This window comes from Gopherus evgoodei, chromosome 7, assembly GCF_007399415.2.
Source record: "Gopherus evgoodei ecotype Sinaloan lineage chromosome 7, rGopEvg1_v1.p, whole genome shotgun sequence".
NCBI lineage: Eukaryota > Metazoa > Chordata > Testudines > Testudinidae > Gopherus > Gopherus evgoodei.
In genome coordinates, this window is record NC_044328.1 from 68,121,198 (window position 1) to 68,141,487 (window position 20,290).

The 20,290-nt window shown below is 59.0% G+C and overlaps 2 protein-coding genes and 1 long non-coding RNA gene across 5 annotated transcripts; 2 read left to right on the top strand and 1 right to left on the bottom strand.

Annotated features, from left to right (window-relative positions):
- Window positions 1-991: 991 nt before the first annotated feature.
- SPRN (shadow of prion protein) lies at window positions 992-2,464 on the top strand. The gene is made up of 2 exons (XM_030569005.1): window positions 992-1,019; window positions 2,025-2,464. The coding sequence occupies exons 1-2, from the start codon at window positions 992-994 to the stop codon at window positions 2,462-2,464; spliced, it is 468 nt and encodes a 155-aa protein (XP_030424865.1).
- Window positions 2,465-8,359: 5,895 nt separating this feature from the next.
- MTG1 (mitochondrial ribosome associated GTPase 1) lies at window positions 8,360-18,700 on the bottom strand. 3 transcript variants are annotated; one of them, XM_030569697.1, is made up of 11 exons: window positions 18,635-18,700; window positions 17,802-17,866; window positions 17,370-17,474; window positions 15,581-15,661; window positions 14,489-14,545; window positions 13,686-13,776; window positions 13,015-13,076; window positions 12,114-12,210; window positions 11,368-11,449; window positions 9,813-9,925; window positions 8,360-9,175 (listed from the first exon to the last, which is right to left on the bottom strand). In XM_030569697.1, the coding sequence occupies exons 2-11, from the start codon at window positions 17,853-17,855 to the stop codon at window positions 9,078-9,080; spliced, it is 840 nt and encodes a 279-aa protein (XP_030425557.1). In that variant the 5' UTR covers window positions 17,856-17,866; window positions 18,635-18,700; the 3' UTR covers window positions 8,360-9,077. The 3 variants fall into 3 exon arrangements, with proteins under 3 accessions (XP_030425557.1, XP_030425556.1, XP_030425555.1); XM_030569696.1 differs by lacking the exon at window positions 18,635-18,700 and adding an exon at window positions 18,466-18,492; XM_030569695.1 differs by lacking the exon at window positions 18,635-18,700 and adding an exon at window positions 18,351-18,447.
- A 59-nt stretch (window positions 18,701-18,759) lies between these two features.
- Window positions 18,760-19,508, top strand: LOC115654856. Its single transcript, XR_004001290.1, has 2 exons — window positions 18,760-18,879; window positions 18,982-19,508. It is a non-coding gene; the product is annotated as an uncharacterized LOC115654856 (long non-coding RNA).
- The last annotated feature ends 782 nt before the right edge of the window (window positions 19,509-20,290 follow it).

Consider the following 20,290-nt stretch of genomic DNA (forward strand, 5'->3'; position numbering starts at 1 on the left):
GGTGGCCAGGACACAGAGTGGGGCCCTATACACTTGCTACCAGGAGTGTACCCATTAGTTTCTACAGAGAGAGCCTGGCAGAACTGGACCGTAGGCCCTCGGGGCAGAAGGTGGCACTCACCTCTCTGGATCGACTCCTTTGGCCATGGAAGGTCTGACAAATCGCTGCCGTTAGGGTTCCCTGCTGCCAGCCTGTGGATCGGGCACCATGTGCCCACTTCTGGCTTCCCAGCCAGGACCTGGCCCCTTCCGCACTGGATCCCAGTCAGGGCCTCACCATGTCCGGCAATGCCAGCAGGGCGCGTAGCCCAGCCGCACATGGCAAATCTAAGCTCCCGCAAAACAAAAGGCCAGGGCAGGGCCCTGCTGCTACACCCCCAGCCCAACCCTGTGGGTGGTGTGTTTGGAGGGGAACATGGGAAATGGGCTCTATGGCACAGGGAGATGGACTGGCTGGGCAGAGTGAAACCGTGGGTGATGACTACTGTTATCTCTTGTCCTCCAAACCCCTGAAGTCCTCACCCCTGCATGTTCCCTGAGCCCCCCAACCCCATTCCAGCCCCCCATTCCCCCCCATTCCCTGGCCCTCCAACCCCTCCATGTTCCCAGAGCCTCCCAACCCTAACCCCCCAAAAACCCACATTCCCCAGAGCCCTCAACCCCATTCCAGCCCTCTGAACCCCCACATTCCCTGAGCCCAATTACACTCCATCCCTCCCACACCCACAAATTCCCTGACTCTCCAACCCCTCCACATTCCCCAGAGCCCCCCAACCCCACTCCAACCCCCTGAACCCCCACATTCCCTGACCCCCCAACCCCACTCCAGCCCCTGCACCACACATTCCCTAAGCTCCTCAACTGCCTTCCAGCCCCTGCACCCCCACATTCCCCAAAGCCCCCCAACCTCACTCCAGCCCCTGTACCCTCCACAACCTCCTGAGCCTGCCCACACACCCCTGGACCCCCTTGGTGGTGGAGGCAGTAGACCATGGCCAGGAGGCGCAGCGGAGGAGGGGGTGAGATTTCAGAATCAGAGTTGAGTTGGGGGCTGACCCAGCTGGCTTTCAGGGACAGCCGTTCCTGTGCTTGCCTAGGATTCAGTCCCTGTGGACCCCACATGTCAGCCAGCCCCAGGCAGAGCCCAGTAGCTGATCCCTGCTGGGAGGGTAATGCTCAGGGCAGCAGGCCGGGCACAGCCAAACTGTTGCTAAGGCAGGGCCCTGGGTTACCCGCCCGGCCACTCCAAATTTGAGTGGCATTGAGACCTGGCGCACAGGGGCGGAGCTCCTCTCAGATTTGGCCTGGCCATGCTAGCGGAGGCGGGGCGCTGCCATTAGCACCCAGCAGGGCCGATGAGGGGCAGGGGGAAGCCGGTACAAATTACCGGGGCCCGGCGGTCCTGAAGGGGGCCTGGAGCCCGGTTTCCCCGGCTTCCTTGGCCCTGTTTAGCCGGTCCGCCCTTGCTGGAGGGGCCCAAAATTTTTTTTCACCAGGGCCTGAACCCGCTCTCGGTGGCCCTGGCACCCAGCTCTGGTCAGGGGCCGAGGCAGGGGTGTGGGTCCCCTGCAGCCCAGCCTGAATGCCAGCACCGCGCCTGGCCCTCCCAGCCCTGGAGCACAGCACAGCTCGTGCAGGAGAAGCTTGTGCAGGCAGAATTTGGGGGGCGGCATTTTGTGCGCTCCCCACGGGGTGCACAGGAGCTTCCGGTTCCGCTCCCATCCTGCCGCCAAAGAAGAACCCTCCGCCGAAATGCCGCAGGCGACAGTGGCAGTCATTGAGCTGCTCAATTGCCTGCCGCTGTTTTCCGCAGCACGTCGGCAGAAGGTCCTTCGGCGGCGCGACGGGAGTGGAACCGGAAGCTCCTACGCACCCGTGGGGAGTGCACAAAATGCCGCCCCCCGAATCCTGGTGCCCTAGGCAACCATCTAGGGTCGCCTAATGGAAGCACCGGTCCTGCGCTCTTGTCGACACCCCTTTCTGGAGCCTGGCGCTGACATGCCTCTTGGTCCCTCTTGTTCCAGGTGCGGGGGGTAGCGCTGGGATGAAGAGACGCACCGCCACCTGCTGGACACTCCTCTTGCTGGCTGCCTTCTTCTGCGACAGCATCACCTGCAAGGGTGGCCGGGGAGGGGCGAGGGGGGCGGCCCGTGGCCGGGGCATGGCCCACAGCCGGGCCAAGGCTGCCCCTCGCTACGGCTCCTCAGGAGTGGGGCTGCGGGTGGCGGCAGCAGCAGCGGCGGGTGCGGCGGCAGGCGTGGCAGCAGGAGCAGCCCACAGGAGGATGAGGATCTCTGGGGAGCTTCGTCCAGACGACAGCTCTGAGTTCCAGGAAGGCAACAGGACAGGCAGCAGCGTGTACAGCTACCGCTCGTGGACCTCAGCTGCCCGGGCCCAGGACACGGCGCACCTTGCTATCTCCTTCTGCCTGGTGACTGGCTTCTTCCAGCTCCTTCCCCTGTAGGGGCCAGTGGCGCCCAGCCCATCGTCCCTGCGTTGGAACCTGCAGAGCGGCACCTGCTAGGCCCGGGCAGCACCAGCCCCATCCAGCTGTGTCTGCCACAGCCCCCTGCAGGACGAGTGGCTCTCCTGCCTGCCGCGGGGCAGGAGCAGCCTGCACTGCCCAGCGGGCTGGAGCTGGAGCAGCTGCCAGCGAGGCATCTGGGGCAGTGCCCCGGAGCCTGATCCCACTGGGGCTTTGCCCATGGCTGTGGTGAGGGCAGGTGGTCCAGCCCCTGAGGTCCCCAGCAGGGGGACCTGGAGCAGCTGCTATGGGTGGCGTGAGTTTGCCGGGCACTGCCATCACTGCAGCTTGTGACATCCCCACTCAAGCTGATTGACATGGACAATTCCCAAACCACCGGCCCTGCCAGCCTGTGCCACGAGGGGCAGAGCCTGGGCCCACAGGGTGGGGTGAGGTCAGGGCCTGCAGTCTGGGTATGACCATGTGTGCCAGCCCCCTGCCTTGGGGCCCCACTCTTCTGCCGAGCTGGGGTAACACGGAAGGGAGGCCGGAGCAGCCCTGTGTGTCCCACGGAGGCTGTCGTGACGGCCGGCTGGGCTGAAGCTGCGTGGTGAGGGAAGCAGCTCCACCCCGATGTCAGTGCCAATGCGGAGCAGGATCTCCTGGGGGAGGGGGAAGAAGGGGTGTGGGGATCTGGGACTCTGAGCCAGCCTGTCCAAGCATGTTGAGGGCCGGAGCTGGGTGTGAAGCGGGAGTCAACCTCCTCCTGGCTTGAGCCTCAGGCACTGACTCAGGCTGGTGAGGATGGTGCTGATTGATTCCACAGATGGAGGCAACGATTAGAGCCAGCCGCTCCCAAACCAGAGACGAGTCCCCTGGCTCCTTCACGCCCAAGGGCCTTCCTTGCCCAGCCGCCACTTCAGCACTCCCAGGACACCCCCCCGCCACCCCCTCCAGATTGCCAGACACTGGCTGAGGGGGTCTGAGCCCTGTCTGAGCACCACTGATCTCAGCAACGCCCACCAGGATGGACTGGCTTCTGCAAACTCATTGCCCAAATGAGGCCCGTCGAGCCAGGCTGCTTGGGGAGAAGGCCTGAACAGCACTACCAGCCATGGCCCTGCCTTGGGAGCCGCTCAGCTGCAGGTTGCCCTGACTTACGCCCTGACTGAGCTGCGCAGCCATGCAGAGCTGTACTGTGTTCCTGGCCCAGCTGAGCCACGTCCCAGCAAATATTCCGGCTGCTTTGGCTTGGGCTGTGCAGCGGGTGCCCATTACGGTGCAGTGCCCCCATGGGGAAGGGTGGGCTCAGGTTTGCACATACAGCAGAAAGTTAGTCTCTTGGTGTTGCATGAAGACCACGGTGCCTCAGCCCCAAATCCTCCGCACCTAATCACAGCACAGCACTGGCACGTCAGAGGCATTCCAGGAAAATGGATCCGTTGGCGTTCCAGCTGCTGATTGATCAGAAATTGGCCCCAGAACAAGTGCCCACTCTGAATGCCCTGATTTTGTGGGCTGCTCTAGCTTGAGAACAACACAGTGTAGGAAGTCCAGAAGGCTGGTGGCAGAGTGATCAGGCAGGGGGAGGGCAGCGGTCTTTGCGCTCAGCCTTTGTTAATTTACAAAAGGGGATTAGAGGGTTGGGTCACAATGGTTGATTTGTCCTGTCCAGGTTAGCCAGAGGGGCTGTGGTGTAGCATCCTGATTCGTGGGGGAGGCCATGGTGCAGGAGAGCTGGGAGGGGTGGGGACAAAGCTGGTGCACCACCTCATCCCCTGCAGAGGAGGCTGCCCTTGGGGCTCTGGGGAAGTGAAGACCCTGTATCCTCTGGAGCAGGGCAGGAGGTTCAGGGGAATGCCCCCCGTTCAGGCTGGGTTAGTGCTGGACCCAGCCCCAGCTGAAGAAAATGCAAAGATTTAAAGCCAAACGTGGGCAATGCACAGGGATGCTGGCCTTCACCCGGCCCTCTGGGACACAGGGCAGACACCTGCTTCCTTTGCAGCCCCACACTCAGCAGGCCTCACGGTGTGCTACCAGGCTGCCAGGGCCCCCCACCCTGTAGCCTTGGGGAAGGTGCACTGAGCTGAGAGGCAGGAGCCCATGAGCTCAGTGGTCCTTTCTCCTGCCTGCGGTCATATTGCCATGCACTCCCCAGATCCTATCCCCCACCCCGCCCCCACCTAGCACTCCAACCCCAGGAGAAAGTCAAGTATTAACCCTACCTCCTCTCACTATGGTAACTGATTGCACAGGGTCACTTCAGGCAAACTGGGACTAACACCCTAGCCTCTGGCATGACCGACCCAAACTCAGCCACACTGTCTGGCAGAGTGAATGTGCCAAATATAGGTGCTTTGGCTACCCTGTCCCTCACCATGAGATGACTCTCCCCTCCAAGGGCAGGGACAGGATCCAGGAGTCCTGTGTCCCATATTCCCATGCTGTCTAGCAAATGGTCAAGCGTACATCCCTTCCCCCTCGAGTGGCCAGTCCCCATAGGAAAGCCAGTGGCACTGGGCCGGCAGAGGTGTGTGCTAGGTCTCCAACAAGCCAGAGCTCAACCCTGCTGGCTGCTGCAGCAACAATGGTTCCCAGCCTGTTCTGTTCTGTAAATGGCAGAGCCCCATGCAACATGCTGCAGGCACCGCCAATGCAGTCATGTGTCCCATGGTGTCAGGTCAGGGGTGACGCTTATGGGCCTCAGCCAGTGGCTGTGCTGCCTGCTGTGCCACTAGTAGGTTTGGGAAGCCGCTGCAGCTGGAAATTCCTCTGGTACCAGCCAGTGTGTTTGCCAGGGAGCTCTGGCCGCTGGCTGAGGGAGAAAAAACTGGGCTCACGTGACTGAGGAGCTGATGGGGAAACTGCCCCCAGTTCCACTGGGGGGCAAAGAGGGCAGGAAACAGATAGATCCACATGGGGACCCAGATTGGTTGGAGGCCAGCTCGAGTTACAGGCCCTGCTCTGGCTCCAGTTCCAGCTCGCAGCCTGAGAGCCTTTCCCAGCACAGCCAGGAGAGTTAATACAGTCTCACTGCTTGTAGCTTTTCCACAGGGGGTGGGGGGAAGAGTGCTCTCCCCACCATCTGGAAGGCTCCAGCCTGGAGGGGGGCAGATCCCCTTGCTCTGCACAGACCAGGCGAGAGGGCTCCATGTTTCCCACCCACCAGGCTCACCCTCAGCCATCCATCAAAGAGCTTGGCCTCCCCACACACCATGGGGTGTGCTGCCTGGCATTGGCACAGATGCACAAGCTCTGGCCCCTGAGGGGCACAGAGAGGGGCTGTTCATGGAATCACTGCACTTGGGGCACAGGGGTTCTGGGCTTTTTTTTTTTTTTAAATGCCCTCTACATTTTGGACCGAACTCCGCCTCACCCCCACTTAACCCTCCTGCAGCCAGAGGCAGGGTGCAGGAAGTAGATTGGCACTGAGCTGCTCCTCAGTGTCCAAGGACTGGTGGGGATCCCCCCATGCTCTGCATGGCAGGCTAGGCTTCGGGCACTGTGTCTAGACAGCCCCTGTGAGCGGCCAGCTCGCTGTATGTACATGTGAACAGTGTAGTTACACCTCCTCCCCATGCACAGCCCTGCCCCAGCTGCTTTGCCAGCCCTGATGCCAGCCCGCCCAGCAAGCAGGGGGCTGCACGTTCCTGCACTCACTTGTTTTTAACGTTCCTTGTTTATAATGGTTTTATACGTGTGTTCACGGTGACGTGGAAATAAAGTCTAGGAGGAGAGTCTGACTTACTGAGAGCTGGGGAGGGACATGCCAGAGTGGCACCTGCTCCTGGCATCAGAGGGAGGGCAGGGGCAGCTTGTGGACACCCTCTCTTCCAGCCCTGGGGCATAAGGGCTGCCCCCCTTGCACTTGGCATGGGACCTTTCCCTGAAGTGCTGCAGACTTCTCATCCCATCACCCTCCACCACTGCCATGGCTTTGCAGGGATGATGCTTGGGGAGGCTGCTGGGCTTGTGCCTACACTCTGGGTGCAATTGCTGCATGCCCGGGGGAGGGGAGGGGATGGGGAGGCTGCTCAGCCAGACTGCCTTGCTGAAGCAGAGTGGGAGCTGTGAGTGCAGGGGGAAGCACAGTCCATTTTCCATGGAGCACACACTATCCCCCCCGCCAGGCATGGCTGCCTCAGCCAGCACCAAGGGAAGCTTGGATGGCTGCCTCCAGCCTATTGCTCTGTGTCCATGGGCAGGCCCCAGGTTCTCCCATTCCTGCTCATTGGTCATGTATGGCCTGCAGCACCTTCCCCCATGGCTCCCCCAGCGCTCTGGGAACAGGCAGAAGTTCAGCCCTGCATTCTCACTGGGAGGTCAGATCACAGAGGTTAAGGCCAGATGGGATCATTCAATCCGATCTCCTGCCGAGCACAGGCAGAGAACCCACCCCGTGATTGCTGCCACCAGCCCCTATCCCATCTTGAGTTAAGACTCCATGTGACAGAGAATCCCCCAAGTGCCTGGTCAGCTATTCCGTGTGTTAAGCGGCCTCACTGTTAAAAGTGTGTACCTTACTTCCAGCCAGTTTGCCTAGTCACTGCCTCCAGCCCCTGGAACTAGTGTAGCCGTTGGCTGGTGGATTTAGAAGCTCTCTCCTACTAGAGATCCCCACCTCTGGGAGTTTGACGGATGCTGTGATCAAGCAGGGTCTGGTCTGTGAGGAGGACTCCTGTGTGGTACTCTGCCCCAGCAGACTCAGCCCCATATGGAGGAGGCTCAGCTGGGCCCAGCTACTTCACTCCCTAAGGGGCCTAGTGGCAGCTGGGCAGGAAAAGCAGCCAGCTCCCATGGGGCAGCAGGAGTGGTGCTGCACTCCCCTCTGTCCTGCTCTACCCACCCAAGTGCAGGGGCAAATGTCACTACACTCAGACCACTGCCCACTACAGCAGGGCCCTCAGGGGCTCAGCAGGGAACTTGCTCTCTACCAGAGCTAACAGCTGTCCTATGTCTGCAGGGAGGCATGAACCCTGCCCCTGTGGGATCCAGCCCTTACCTCAGAATCATGTTCACAGTCTCATGCTTCCATCACTCCCACTGGGACCTGCAAAGAGGACCATGAAAGTGTGACCTGAATGTGAGACACAGTGATGCTGCCTGAGCCCATTGCTTGGGGGGGGGGGGGGGGAGAAATACCGTGAGTGACTGACATGGTGATTCTGCCTGCGTGTGCAGAGTCTGAGCACCTCGCTCTGAGGGGGAGCTGCCCTGAGTGTGATCGACACGGCGACACTGCCTGCGTATGCAGAGCCTGAGCGCCTCGCTCTGAGGGGGAGCTGTCCTGAGTGTGATCGACAAGGTGATGGTGCCTGTGTGTGCAGAGCCTGAGCGCCTTGCTCTGAGGGGGAGCTGCCCTGAGTGTGACTGACACAGTGACGCTGCCTGCGTGTGCAGAGCCTGAGCGCCTCGCTCTGAGGGGGAGCTGCCCTGAGTGTGACTGACACAGCGACGCTGCCTGCGTGTGCAGAGCCTGAGCGCCTCGCTCTGAGTGTGATTGACACGGCGACGCTGCCTGCGTGTGCAGAGCCTGAGCGCCTCGCTCTGAGTGTGATTGACACGGCGACGCTGCCTGCGTGTGCAGAGCCTGAGCGCCTCGCTCTGAGTGTGACTGACACGGCGACGCTGCCTGCGTGTGCAGAGCCTGAGCGCCTCGCTCTGAGTGTGATTGACACAGCGACGCTGCCTGCGTGTGCAGAGCCTGAGCGCCTCGCTGTGAGAGAGGAGAGTTGCTGCTGCCCCTTGGATTGTATCTGAACCCTAAAGACATCATGACACTTAGCTCCCCCCACAGAAAACTGCAGCACAAACATCCAGCTCACATGCTTGCCCCCAGTGCCAGCCCCCGAGAACACCAGCGACACAGTGCTGTGTTAATAAATACCAACGTGGTGACAGGGTGGAACTGAATTTAATGACCATTAAATCCTAGCAGCACAGGGCTTGGATTTCACTACACATGCCCCTGTTTTTATTTTAAACGAAGCTGCCACCACACGCTGTATCTGCCCTCAGGATCCAGGCCCAGCACTGGGGCTTGCTGGCCACTACAGACCAGAGGGCTGACAGCTGTGGCAGTGACAGAGCGGACGGGGTTTGCCCGCACACAGCTGCAGCCCTTTGGTCCATGCTGTGGGACAGCGGAAGCACGTCTTGTTGAAGGGATCCCTTGCAGGGTTGCTCTGCTCTTCCAGGAGAGACGGAGGCTGGCTCTGCCCACTGGGGCAATAGCCTAAAGGAGCATGAACCTACGCAGGGGAAAGGCAGGGCCCTGAACTGCCCCAAGCTCCCCCCCTCCCCCCCGAGGATGGGGGAGTCCCTGGGCTAGGGTCTGTTCACAGCATGTCACCCTTGGGGATGATGGGCAGACAGAGCCCACCGAAGTGATGACAGGGGCCCTGGCTGGGAAGCCAAACACAGACCCACATGAGGGCTGTTCTCCTGGTCACAACCGTACTGACCCCAGAGCTGCATGTGCATGGGGCAGGAGGAGGGAAACAGCCTGGGTTCACCACATCCTGCTTTGCCCATGAGCCACCTCCATGCCATGATCAGCCTGGGCAAGAGGGTGGTAGCTGAGCTCTAGCCAGGCGTGGGGGCTGGGCAGGGCTCAGTCCAGCAGCACCTGGCCCAGCTCCCCCTTGCGGAAGGTGCGCAGGAGCTCATAGGCGGCTGCAGGGTAGTCGGGCGCAATCACGTTCACGTCCCCTGCAAGAGAAGGCAAAGGCTGTAGGTGAGGGGGGAGCTCATGGCCCAGCCCAGCACCTCTGGATGGACTCAGAGTCCATGCATGCACAGACACAGCCCCAAATGCAGGCTGGGAGAGGGGGGAAGATGAGCTAGCCTCGGCTGGTCCCTGGGCGCTGCATGGCCCTGGTTCCATGCAAACCGACACAAGAGGCTCCCCCACAACACACCAGGGCTCAGAGATCCTCCCACTCACAGTCAACAGCCTCCATTGCCCCAGTGGGCAACACCTGCCAGCCCCCACTGCCCTTCCTGGTGCCAGCCCCACACCCTGGCCATGCCTCTTCAGGCAATCACGTTGAACAGAGGGTCTGCAGTCGGCAGTAGCTGGGGCACCCCTACCCTGCATGCCTTTAGGCCAGGGTGCTCCCCCAGAACCTCTAGTAAGCAGTGGGTGGGGCATTCCCCTTCTCTCCCCCACCCAGCTCCCTCGTCCTCCCCTCCAGCCTTGGAATCTCCAGGTGGCACGGGCACAGCACTTACTCACCTCCCACAGGCTCTCCACCTGGCATGGGGGGGCACTCAACTGTTGAACCCCCCCCCCCACTAGCTCTCACCCTCCCCCCCCATGGGGTCCCAGACCCGCAGGGGCACTCACCTGTCCCTGTGAGCACCTTCACTTTGTGCGTCTTGCCCAGTTTCATTGCCACCCGCTTGAGCACGCTCTCGATGTCGTCGCTGGGCTCGCCCAGCCCGTAGCGCTCCACGTAGCTGTGCCAGGGCAGTGAAAGTGGGTGAGCACCACAGGGCAGGGGAAGAAGCACCAGCCAGGCCAGGGCACAGCACTTCAGTACTCAGGGTGCTCTGGAGCATGCAGAGGGATGGCGTGGCTGCACAGCATGCAGTGCCTGCTCTGGGGTAGGGCCAGCACCCTCCATGCCCCTGCTGACCAGCCAGCCACACAGAAGACAGGTCCCAGGAACTTACGGGCTCCTTTTGGCCCCACCAGTCACCCAAGCAGCTCTACTGCCACCTCCTGGGGACGGCAGGGATTTCTGCACATCCCTACCTGTGTGGTGTTCCCAGCTGCCACTCTACAAGGACTGCTGGCTACAGGGGCCTCAGGCAGCGAACACCTCACTGCTCTGGCATGGGGCAGCAGGGCTGATACCTGCCCTTTTCAGGTGGGAGCCCTTTACTAGCAAAGAGACAGGTTTCAGAGGGGTAGCCGTGTTAGTCACTAGTTCTTTGTGCTGATACAGACTAACAAATTTATTTGGGCATAAACTTTCACACACAAACATCACAATACAAAAACTGTATTAATTGTCCCTTTACATGAAGAGGCTACGAAGGAAATAAAAATAGCTAACATCTTGTTTGACTCTCCCAGGGCTGGAGCTACAAAACAGGAGCAGAGACCCCCAGCGTTAGCCCTAACAGACATTCCATGCTGACAGATTGTTACAGCTCCTTCACCTTTAAAGACCATAGACACACATCATGTGCGTCTATACGCTTGTCTGCTTTAACCTTAAGAGCGCTCTCATTTCTTTTCCTAGTTAATACATCATTAGCTAGTTTACCATAGGCTTGGCTTCAAGTGTTGTCTTTGGTGTGAGATCTGAGGTTCCACCGGAACTAGCAGCAACCCAAATCTTTTGTGATCTTTGGTGCAGAGCAACCAGCCCTCACTAAGTCCAGCTTGCCTGGGTGGCAAGACAGACCGGAGAGCCCAAGGGGACTGTCTGTGACTCCATGGTGAGACTGATCTAGTTATTCAGGGGCCCACTGTTACTGCAATCTAACTATAGACCATGCAACCAGTGTGGGGTGTTGCCCTGTTTTTCACAGTCTGTCCTCAGGTCGGCCCTCAAAGTTATGCAGAGTGATACTCTGCATACGACATGCGCTGGGCACCATTCCACCTCCAACAGTACCTTGTGGCAGCTCAGTGCTGGGGCACCGCCAGCTAGGCTCAAATCAGGAGTGGACAGACCCTCTGCTCTGGCAGAGCGTTCCCACTGCAGGAGCTTCCCTGCCAACGGTGTGCACAAGAGCAGACTCCAAGCAAGAGCTGAGGGGTGGCACTGAGGAGATATGGTCAGGAGCCAGCCCCCAAGACCAGGGAAGCCCCTGGGGTCTCAATGCATAAGCCCAGCCAGCCCCACCCCCAGAACCTCATAGCAGCCAGATCCTCAGGAAGTGCTCACCTGAACTGTTGCTGCTTGTTCAGGGTGTACAGCAGGTAGTCGGCCATGACGTCCTCGCCCACCAGGTGGTCCCGGATGGCCCCTATGAGACACAGAGCATAGCCTGAGTGCCAGCCACGCAGGGCAGAGGGCTCTGGGGCCGGCTTGGCCAGCCTGAGAATGTGTGCACAGGGCACCTCCAAGGCACTGCTCCCCGGGGTCCACTCTGGGCACAGCCAGGCTCCAACTCAGTGCCAGGCACAGTATGGAGGTGGCCACTGGCCTAGTAAGGAGCAACCCGGGGTGGGGGGAGAAGATGGGCTGTTCCTACTGAGCTCTAGAGCCCGCAGTGCCACCCGCACCCTAGGGCAAGATCCCCAGCAGTTGATCTCCTGGATGGTCACCAGCTGCAGCTCACAGCCAGCGTGGCCAGGCACGGGAGAGGGGCAGGGCAGACAGCTGGGCTGGAGCACATGCGCTGAGTGGCGATCCCACCCCAGATAGCTGGGAGCAGCAGCCTGGCCCGAGCTGAGCTCCCAAGAGTAGGGGGCCAGGTAGTGGCTCTGCCCCAAGCGCCCAATAACAACATGTCTCAAGGTACAGCCCGCACTGCCTCCACAAAGCCCTGCTGCCTGGGTGGAGTGTGCCCCCCTCCCCCACACTGCGCCCATGATCATGAGCTCCGGGGCTTCCTATCTCAGCCCCTGCAGAGCCAAGTGAGGACAGCCCCTGGCCAGAAGCAGCTGCAGCTCCAAAGCCCTTCTCACCACACAGGGCCAGCTTCATGCCCGTCTCCACGCTCTCTATTCTCGGAGCCAGCACTCCAGGCGTGTCCAGCAGATACATAAGGGGCCTCTCGGAGACCTAGACTGGCAGAGGTACACTTGTTACGAGGCTGTGAGGGTCAGAGAGCAGAGCCCAAAGCAGCAACCTGAGCAGCACCTTGAGCAGTGCTGGTACGAACTGGGGGGACGCGGGCACTTCAAAGCCATTCCCCCCACCAGCTGACTTGGGAATGGCGGGTGACAATTCTGTGATCCACCAGTCCAGGGCAGAGACAAATGTGGAGCACGAACACCGACACTGGAAACAGGTCAGTACAACCAGGCACCCCAGCTCCGTCCCAGAGGCTCCCTCGAGCAACCTGCCAGCAGCCCAAGGGCCAAAGAAAAGCACAAAGTGGGGCAGAGCCCAGCCCCTCCTACATGAGTCACCCACAAAGAACCACACTGGGCTGGTGCCATCCAGGGTCACTTCCTTTACAGGTGACCTTTACCAGCGGTGCAGTTTGCAGAGACTACAGATCCTGGCATGCACCTCACTGCAGTCCTGGGGACCTGGCGAAGCAGTCCCCTCAAGCCAGGCCTAGGGGCCCAGCTCCCAGCCCCATATTCTATCCCTATAGAGCCATGGGGAGGCCTTGCCTGGAGCACACAACCAGGTAGCACCCTAGTGTTATTTTGGAAGCTACCAACGCTGTGTTGTCCCAGGGGTCTCTTAACCCGGCCACCTTCTCACCATTTCAACTGAACGGCTACTGGCCTCACGCAGCCCCTCATGCTGTGCACACATTAGCTACACAATGAAAGCACACACACACGCTATGTCCATGGCCAGCACAGCACTCCGGATGGCCGTGCTCAGGGGCACAGCTCCCGAGGACAGTACCTGGATTCTGGTAAGCACGGCCTTGGTGATCCCCGGCTCGCCACCCACACGGGATGCTTTCCCTTCAGGAAAAGGAGAGGCCCAGTCAGCTGGAGAAGGAAGGCTCACTCTGGCCTGGCCTGCTCCCAGGGCACTGACAGAGCTTTGCCACTGGCCTCACGGCGCAGGGGTGGGCCGTGCATATCCAAGAGATCTCCCAGTCATCCCTCTGATCGGTGTGCCTCATGGGACTGATGTCTCAGAGCTGAGACCCCGTTCAGCCAGTGCCTGTTCCCCAGAGAACCCCCCCCGTTTCTCTCTCACTGCTCCTAAGCGAGCTCTGCCAGCCCCTCTGCATCCCTCACCGAACATCACAGCAACAGCAAGCAGCTGTAGAGAGGGGAACAAGGGCCCAACTGCCCTGCTGCCTCTGAGTCCTCCTAGCTAAACACTGGCTGAGCCCAGCCCTGCTCAGCTTGGGTCACCGAACAGCCAGGGAAAAGATGCAGCCTGCAGCACCAATTCAGCAGCTGGGGGAGCCAGTTCCCTGCAGGAGAGAGTTGAACCACTAGGAGGTCTGATGAACCTGCCCCAAGGCCACCTCAAAGCCCCCAGCCCTCCAGGGATTTGTGACCCACAGGCAAGGGGTGCTCTCCCCCCGGGTCACAATGGGAAGGCACACCAGGAAGTACCCTTTTTGAGGTGCAGCCTCCGCATGGAGTTGATAAGGGAGGATTTCCCCACGTTGGGCACTCCGATCACCATGATGCAGTACTCCACGTTCTGGAACAATAGGAAGGGAGATGGATGAGCCACTCCCTCCCTCGGCAGCAATGCCAGGTAGCACCGCATCAGGCTCCCCATCCCACCCAGCCAGCCCCCAGATCCACCAGGCAGCACCCAGCCAGGCTCCCCGTCCCACTCAGCTGCCCCCCCCCACCCCACAAACACACACCAGGCAAGGCAGAGCTAATAAGAGTGTGGATGTGTCAAGGTAGATTAATTTGGATCTGCATGGAAACAAGGAAGTCATAAGCCAGACTTGCCGGGGAATGGAGCCCAGCACAGTTCATTAAATTTCTGGTTTCAGCACTGTCAGAGAGAGACCAGCTGGAAGTCCAGGCCACCAGTGGAATGTTTCCATCTGAACAGAGAAGCTAGACTCTTCTCCCACTCAAACCATGGAAAACCAGATTCACTCCACTGGAGCCAGCTGCTCTGCACTGATGCTAGTGTAACCAGGAGCAAGACCCAGCCCCAGGAGCTGAGAGCATGCTGGGGGCCCTGCAGCCACCAGAGTGCTGTATCTCCCACTGGCTCCAGTGGGGACGGGGGGCTCTCAGCACTCAGAGAACTAGGACCTCTTTGGGCACCATATACACACCGATCAGTGCATCCAGCTGGACAAGCCCTTTGCCCATGTGGGGAACCAGGCAGCAGTGTGGGAGTCTCACTCACACACTTGCCCCATTCTCACTCTGGCCCATTAGCTGACCTCAGCTCTCTGGTAGCGCTGGCTGCTGCTGACCAGATCCGTGATGAGAGGGATGACCTGCAGGGCAATACAAAGACAGATGCTAAGCAAAGCACTGGTGGCTTTGTCCCGAATGGGTAGTACCCTGCCGTTAAGACTCCTTGGCCAGCACAGTGCTGCTACGAGCAGCCAGGCAGACCTCACTGGCGGGACAGGCACGGCTCCTGCTGCAACACACCAGCTAGTGGGAAAGCCAGGGACTTCTCTGCCACTAGCTTGTGCTTGAACACAGTTTGCCAACTGCTTCCAAATGAAGATGCTAACAGAGCCACGGTGGGGTGAGTCCTTCCCAGCCAGCTTTCACTTCCAGCTGTGTTCAAAGTACAACTAATGCACAGCTTTAATGCAGGCAAAGCAGGGGAGACTGGGAATGTTCACACTGGTAGCTTTGGTCCACATGAAAAGCAAGACTCTCCTCTGCCCTCTGCAGGGGGGATGTCAACTGATACCGAGCTCATTCTGCATGCACAGATCTCCCACTGCAAGGCAGAATCTGGGAGCTGAGGACTCCCCTGCAGGTCTGAGAGAAGCGCTTGGCCACATTTGTGGCTGCATGAGCATTAGGGTTACTTTAACAACGTTTAAAATAATCAAACCTTGACTCTGATGTCCCTGGCACGAGTGCTCAGATCCTACTTCTGAGTGCACCACAACAGCCATGCCTGCCACTAGGGCACTGCTCACAAAGGCACATTGTACGGATGCCAGCAGGCAGTGCTCCCATGTGGTCTCTCAGCAAGCCTGGGAGAAAGTGTGCTCAATGTATGAGTAAAGATATGCTCTTTCTAACTGCCAGCGCCACAAACTCCCTGGGGCTTAGAGGTTCAAGCTGGGCTCTTAGATCTGAAGTCAACAATCTCAAGGCGACATTAGCTAAAGTGGAATCCTGTAGTAAAAACGTACTGCAGTCACTAATGGGACCTGATCTCCCCGAGGCGCCCAGGGCGCTGAACAGCGGAGTGCAGCACGGCTTGCCCTCAGCTCCAAGCAGTCACATTGCGGAGCAGACACACGTTGTAAGGAATTGCTGTTAGAAGAGACAGGGACTGTTACCTTCTTGACATTTTCATCTTTTACGCAGTTTGTGAAGAGGACGTTTTTGAGCCCTTCCTGCTCCAAGCGCTCCAGAATTTTCTAGCAAGAAATGAGAGATTTCCATGTCAGAGAATGCAGCAGCCCCTGGTGCCCCCTTGTCCAAACCATGGCAAGGTTGCTCAGGCTGCAGTTAACTGGGGTGAAGTGTGCTGTAGCCATCAGCTGAGTTACCCTTCACAAGGAAGGAACAATGCTAAAACACAAATATCTGTTCCACTCCTCACTACCTTTCTGGAAAGCCTGACTGCTGACCAGCTCAGAAAGGCAGACAGGCTCCTGTGGGAGGCCCAGAGTCTAGCCCCCCCTGCCTGTGCCTTCCTTTCCCTATTTGTAGAACGAGGACGACAACACTCAGCCAACCTGCCAGAGCTCACGGGGGTGTGATGAGGATCAGGGAGTGTTACATAGCAATGCCACCTACAATGGATACGGCAGGCTGAATCCAGGCTCATTCAGCCAAGTAGTATATGACAACAATGACAACAGCAGCAGCAGCTCTGCTGCCTCCGCCACACAAGGACCCCAGCCCCGTGGTGCCTCCATCCTGACCCAGAGGACAGCTCTCTGGGCTAAGCCTGACTGCTGGACTGCCAACAAGAAGACAGTGTGTGAAGGGATGGTTCAAACACAGAGCTAGTTGCAGATCGAGCCACCAGCAAGGGTGCCCTGCACAGGTCACCAAACAGCCAGGTATCACCAGTGGGGATTACTGCCAGCTGGGTGAAGGAGCTGTCCAGGGGGAGCCTTTCACTGGGGGCCCCTAGCTGGATGGTCTCAAAAAGAGCTGCAGCTGGCTTGGACCCTGTAAAGACATAGCCTATTTGACAGTCGGGGGTGTTGGACCTCCTTAGTGCCATCTCGATGGACTGCTGGCCGCATCCTGCATCCGCAGCCTAGTGCTGGAGATGGAGGACTAAAGGAAGAGGGAACAAGGGATGTTGATGAACTGAAGGCCTCACTTAAATACCTTCCCGTTTCAAACATTTCAACTATTTTTCTTTTGTTCTGGATCTTTAACAAAAGATTGTTTCATGGTGTGTTTGCCACATCACTAAGCAGGCTAAGGCCTCTGTATACCAAACTCTAAACTGTGTTAAACAAGGTTCAATGTTGGGACAGTGACTAGGTTCTGTTAACACATTTGGCCCACAGATTCCATCTGCATTAATACAACGGATCCACTAGAGAATCTGTGGACCCGAGGGCTGATGCCAGGGCCTCCCCTACCAGGGGCCAGACCTGACCACACTCTCTATGGAAACCCCAGTTCTCCTGCGATAACAGGAAATACGACTGCACAAGGCTCCTTGTAAATGATAGGCATTGCCTATGGTCACTCCAGAAAACCTGCTGCCCTGCTTGGAGATACCATGTGGTTAGTACCATCAGGGCAGGTCTATACTTAAAACACTTCAGCAAAGACGCTACTATACAAACAGGAGAGCTTCTCCCATCAGTGTTAACTAATCCACCGCTGTGAGGCGCACTGGCTATAAGAACGGGAAAAGCCTTCCTGTTGCCACAGCGCTGCGTACACAGGGGATTAGGTTGGTATGACTGTGTTGCTCAGGGGTGTGGATTTTTCATGTCCCATAGCCACATAGTTATACCACTGTACGTTTATAATGTAGACCTGGCCTCAGGCCCAACATTTACTCTAGATTACATGGAGAAGCTGCATCAGCAAATTAAACAGGAAAATGGTTGCGAAGAGTGGGAAGAGAAATACTTTAAACTGGGTTCTTACTGCTTTGTGAGTCAGATCAGCCAGGTCCATTTTGTTCAGTACAAGCAGGTGAGGTCTGATTCCCAGGGCCTCCTGGAAGGCCGGGTTCCGGCCTGAGAATGGAATGTGCTACCGTTAAGGAAGCCAAAGAACTGAGATACCCACAGTGACAGGGAAGGGTCCAGCCCGCAGAACTCTGCTCCATCGGAGACAAACTCTCACCTCCCACAAGGCAGGTTCCCACAGCCCTGTCAGCACACTGCACCACAGCCAGACCCCACCAAGGAGGGAAGCAGTAGGGCCCAGAGGGCCATGCACAGCCCTGTGGGCTCCACGTTCTGGCTTTGGAAGGACGCAGGAGCCCAGGGGCTACACATGGTGCTGTGCAAGGGGGTAAGGCTCCGCTGTGCTGCTCTGGCCGTGGTGCCACCTGCTCCGGCCACCGAAGGATATTCGGGCATCGTGCACCTCGATGAGGCAGTCCACCTTCCGCAGCGACTCCTTCATCTGCCGCAGGCCTGCCAAAGTGGAGCCAGGTCAGCTGTGCCCACCAAGCCTGGCGGCCAGGGGAAGGGACTGGCTCAGCCCCGCCCGCAGCTCGGACCAGGCCCTGGGCAGTGATGCCCCCAGGCCAGGCCCGAGCCTGCCTGGCCATAAGGAGCCTGCAGGAGCCGGGACGTCCAGCGGGCCCCAAATATTGCGGGAGTCGGGACTGACAGGGCAGCAAACCCAGCCCCGGGGAGCATCGCCCAGTGGCCGGAGAGCGCCGCACACAGGCCGCTCGCAGCGGGTCTCTCCCGCGCTGGGGCGCGTGCACGTGCCGGGGGTGGGAGGGGTCCCGCGTACGCTGCGGAGGGGGACGCGGCCGGCCCCGGGCACTGGGAGAACACGCGAATCCCCGGCCCCGCGGCACGTAACCCGGCCGATTAAATTATCCCCCTGGTAAATCTCTGAGCCGGCCCGGAGTCACCCTCGGGCAAAGCGCCGGGGCCCAGGCTCCACCTTTGGCCATGTGCCCGGGGAACCAGGCGGCCACGTCCCGGCCGCCGAAATCGAAGCGCTGCCGCCAGGCCCGCAGCGCGCCCGCCGCCAGCCGCATCGCGCCCCCGGAACCCACCAGCCGCCAGGGAAGCGAGCCGGAGCGCGACCTCCGCAACACTCCCCGCCCGGCCAGCTTCCGGTTCCGGCCGCTCACAGGCCCCGCCCCCAGACCACTCGGCAGGGCCGCGACTAACGGGAGGAGTCAAAACGTCACAACCAGAGCAGTCTCCCAACCACCATTCTACCGGGTGGGGGAGGGGGTCCCTCATCGCCTGGCAACAAGGGCGTCGTAGTCACATCTTGACCCGCGGCGGCCCGCGATGAGGTGTGACTCCATTGGGGCGGTGCTTTGTGACGTATAAAGCTGGGCGGGGTTTTGTGGGGGGCGGGGTGGCAGTGGCTGCGCCTGTGTCACCAGAGGCGGCCTAAGGTGTGACGGCGGTGCAAGAGCTGCAGTTCCGCGACAGGGAGCTGAGGGCTCGGCGGGCTGGTTGGTACCTGGGGCCGGGCCCCGGGCCGTACTGCGGGCGGGGCAGGGCAGGGTACTGACTCCTGCGCCCATGATTCACACCGTCTCTCTCTCTCCCCCCAGGCAGCCATGGCAGATCCGCGGTGTGAGGGGCAGCCGGGCTGTGGCACGGGGAGCACAGACTCATCCCCTGGCCTGTCGGGCACGCCCCCCCCTGCTGGGGCACCTCCCCCCGCCAGGGCAGCGCCCCCTGGGCCAGGCACCAGCCCCCCTCCCAGGGCAGTTCCCCCCGTGACGCCCCCTGCCCTGGCATCAGCACCTGTACAAGGCAAAAGCTCCCCTGCCAGGGTAGCTCCCCCCACTCCATCGGAAACAATGCCCCCCATGCCAGCTGAGGAAACGCCCATGCTACCGCTGGATGATGTGCGATACCAGATCGCTTGCACCAACTGGTACTAGAGTTGTCCACTCCACAGCATCTGGAAGGCAAGTTGCAGACCCTGCTGCGCCAGGCACCCAGTGATGCAGATGGACTCCATGTCATCGTCCCCAGCAGCTCCAGGAGCACCTGTGTTACTGCCCTCCTTGAAGATGACATCCTGCATACTGCTGCATCTGACACTTTGAATAAAGAACCAGGGTCAAAGCTGCTCCGTTCCTACTCTTCTCTCTGGCTACTAGGCTCCCAGTTCTACCAGCCTTCGTGCTGATATCCCCAAATCACGTGGACAGCAACCCCTGTCATAACCATGGGGCTTTACTCCCTTCACCCACAGAAACTTTCCTTCCCAAGGAGCCAAACCCCCTCTCTCTGCCATGCACACGTGTCGTGCCTTCTTGTACTTTATACACTAACAGAGCATGTACACACAGTGTGCTGACTGCACAGCTTGCTGTTTTCAGAGTCAAATCCACTTTTTGCTGGATTTATGTTTCTCCCCAGCAAAAGATATTGCCTTCCCAAAATGCACCTTCCAACTCCCACCCCACCCAATTGAGCTACAGAGTTGTTCAACACATAAGGCCAGGTTTTTTTTTTTTAATAACAGTGAATGCATTCCCTCTCCCACTGCTCTAATACTCAAAGACAGCCACAATCTTTTTTAAAATACTTGCCAGAAAGCAAGTGTGAATAGCAGGAGCCCAAACTATGTGAGGTTTGCAGAGCTGTGAGTGACTGCAAACAATGTGAAAACAAACCATTGTATAGGCTTAGTTGGAGAAGTTGGGGCTGCCTCTACCATCATTTTTGCTGCTCACTTCCTAAAGTGCCGAGTAAAATAATTGCCTTTAGGCAACATTTGTCCTGTTGCTAGAAGTGTGAAAAGAATGACATAACCAGTGTGCAGACCTCCTTCAATGTTGCCAATGCCATGTACACAGGGAACACAGAAAAGCATGCCTATGCACAGTGGTATGCAGTAAGATTCCT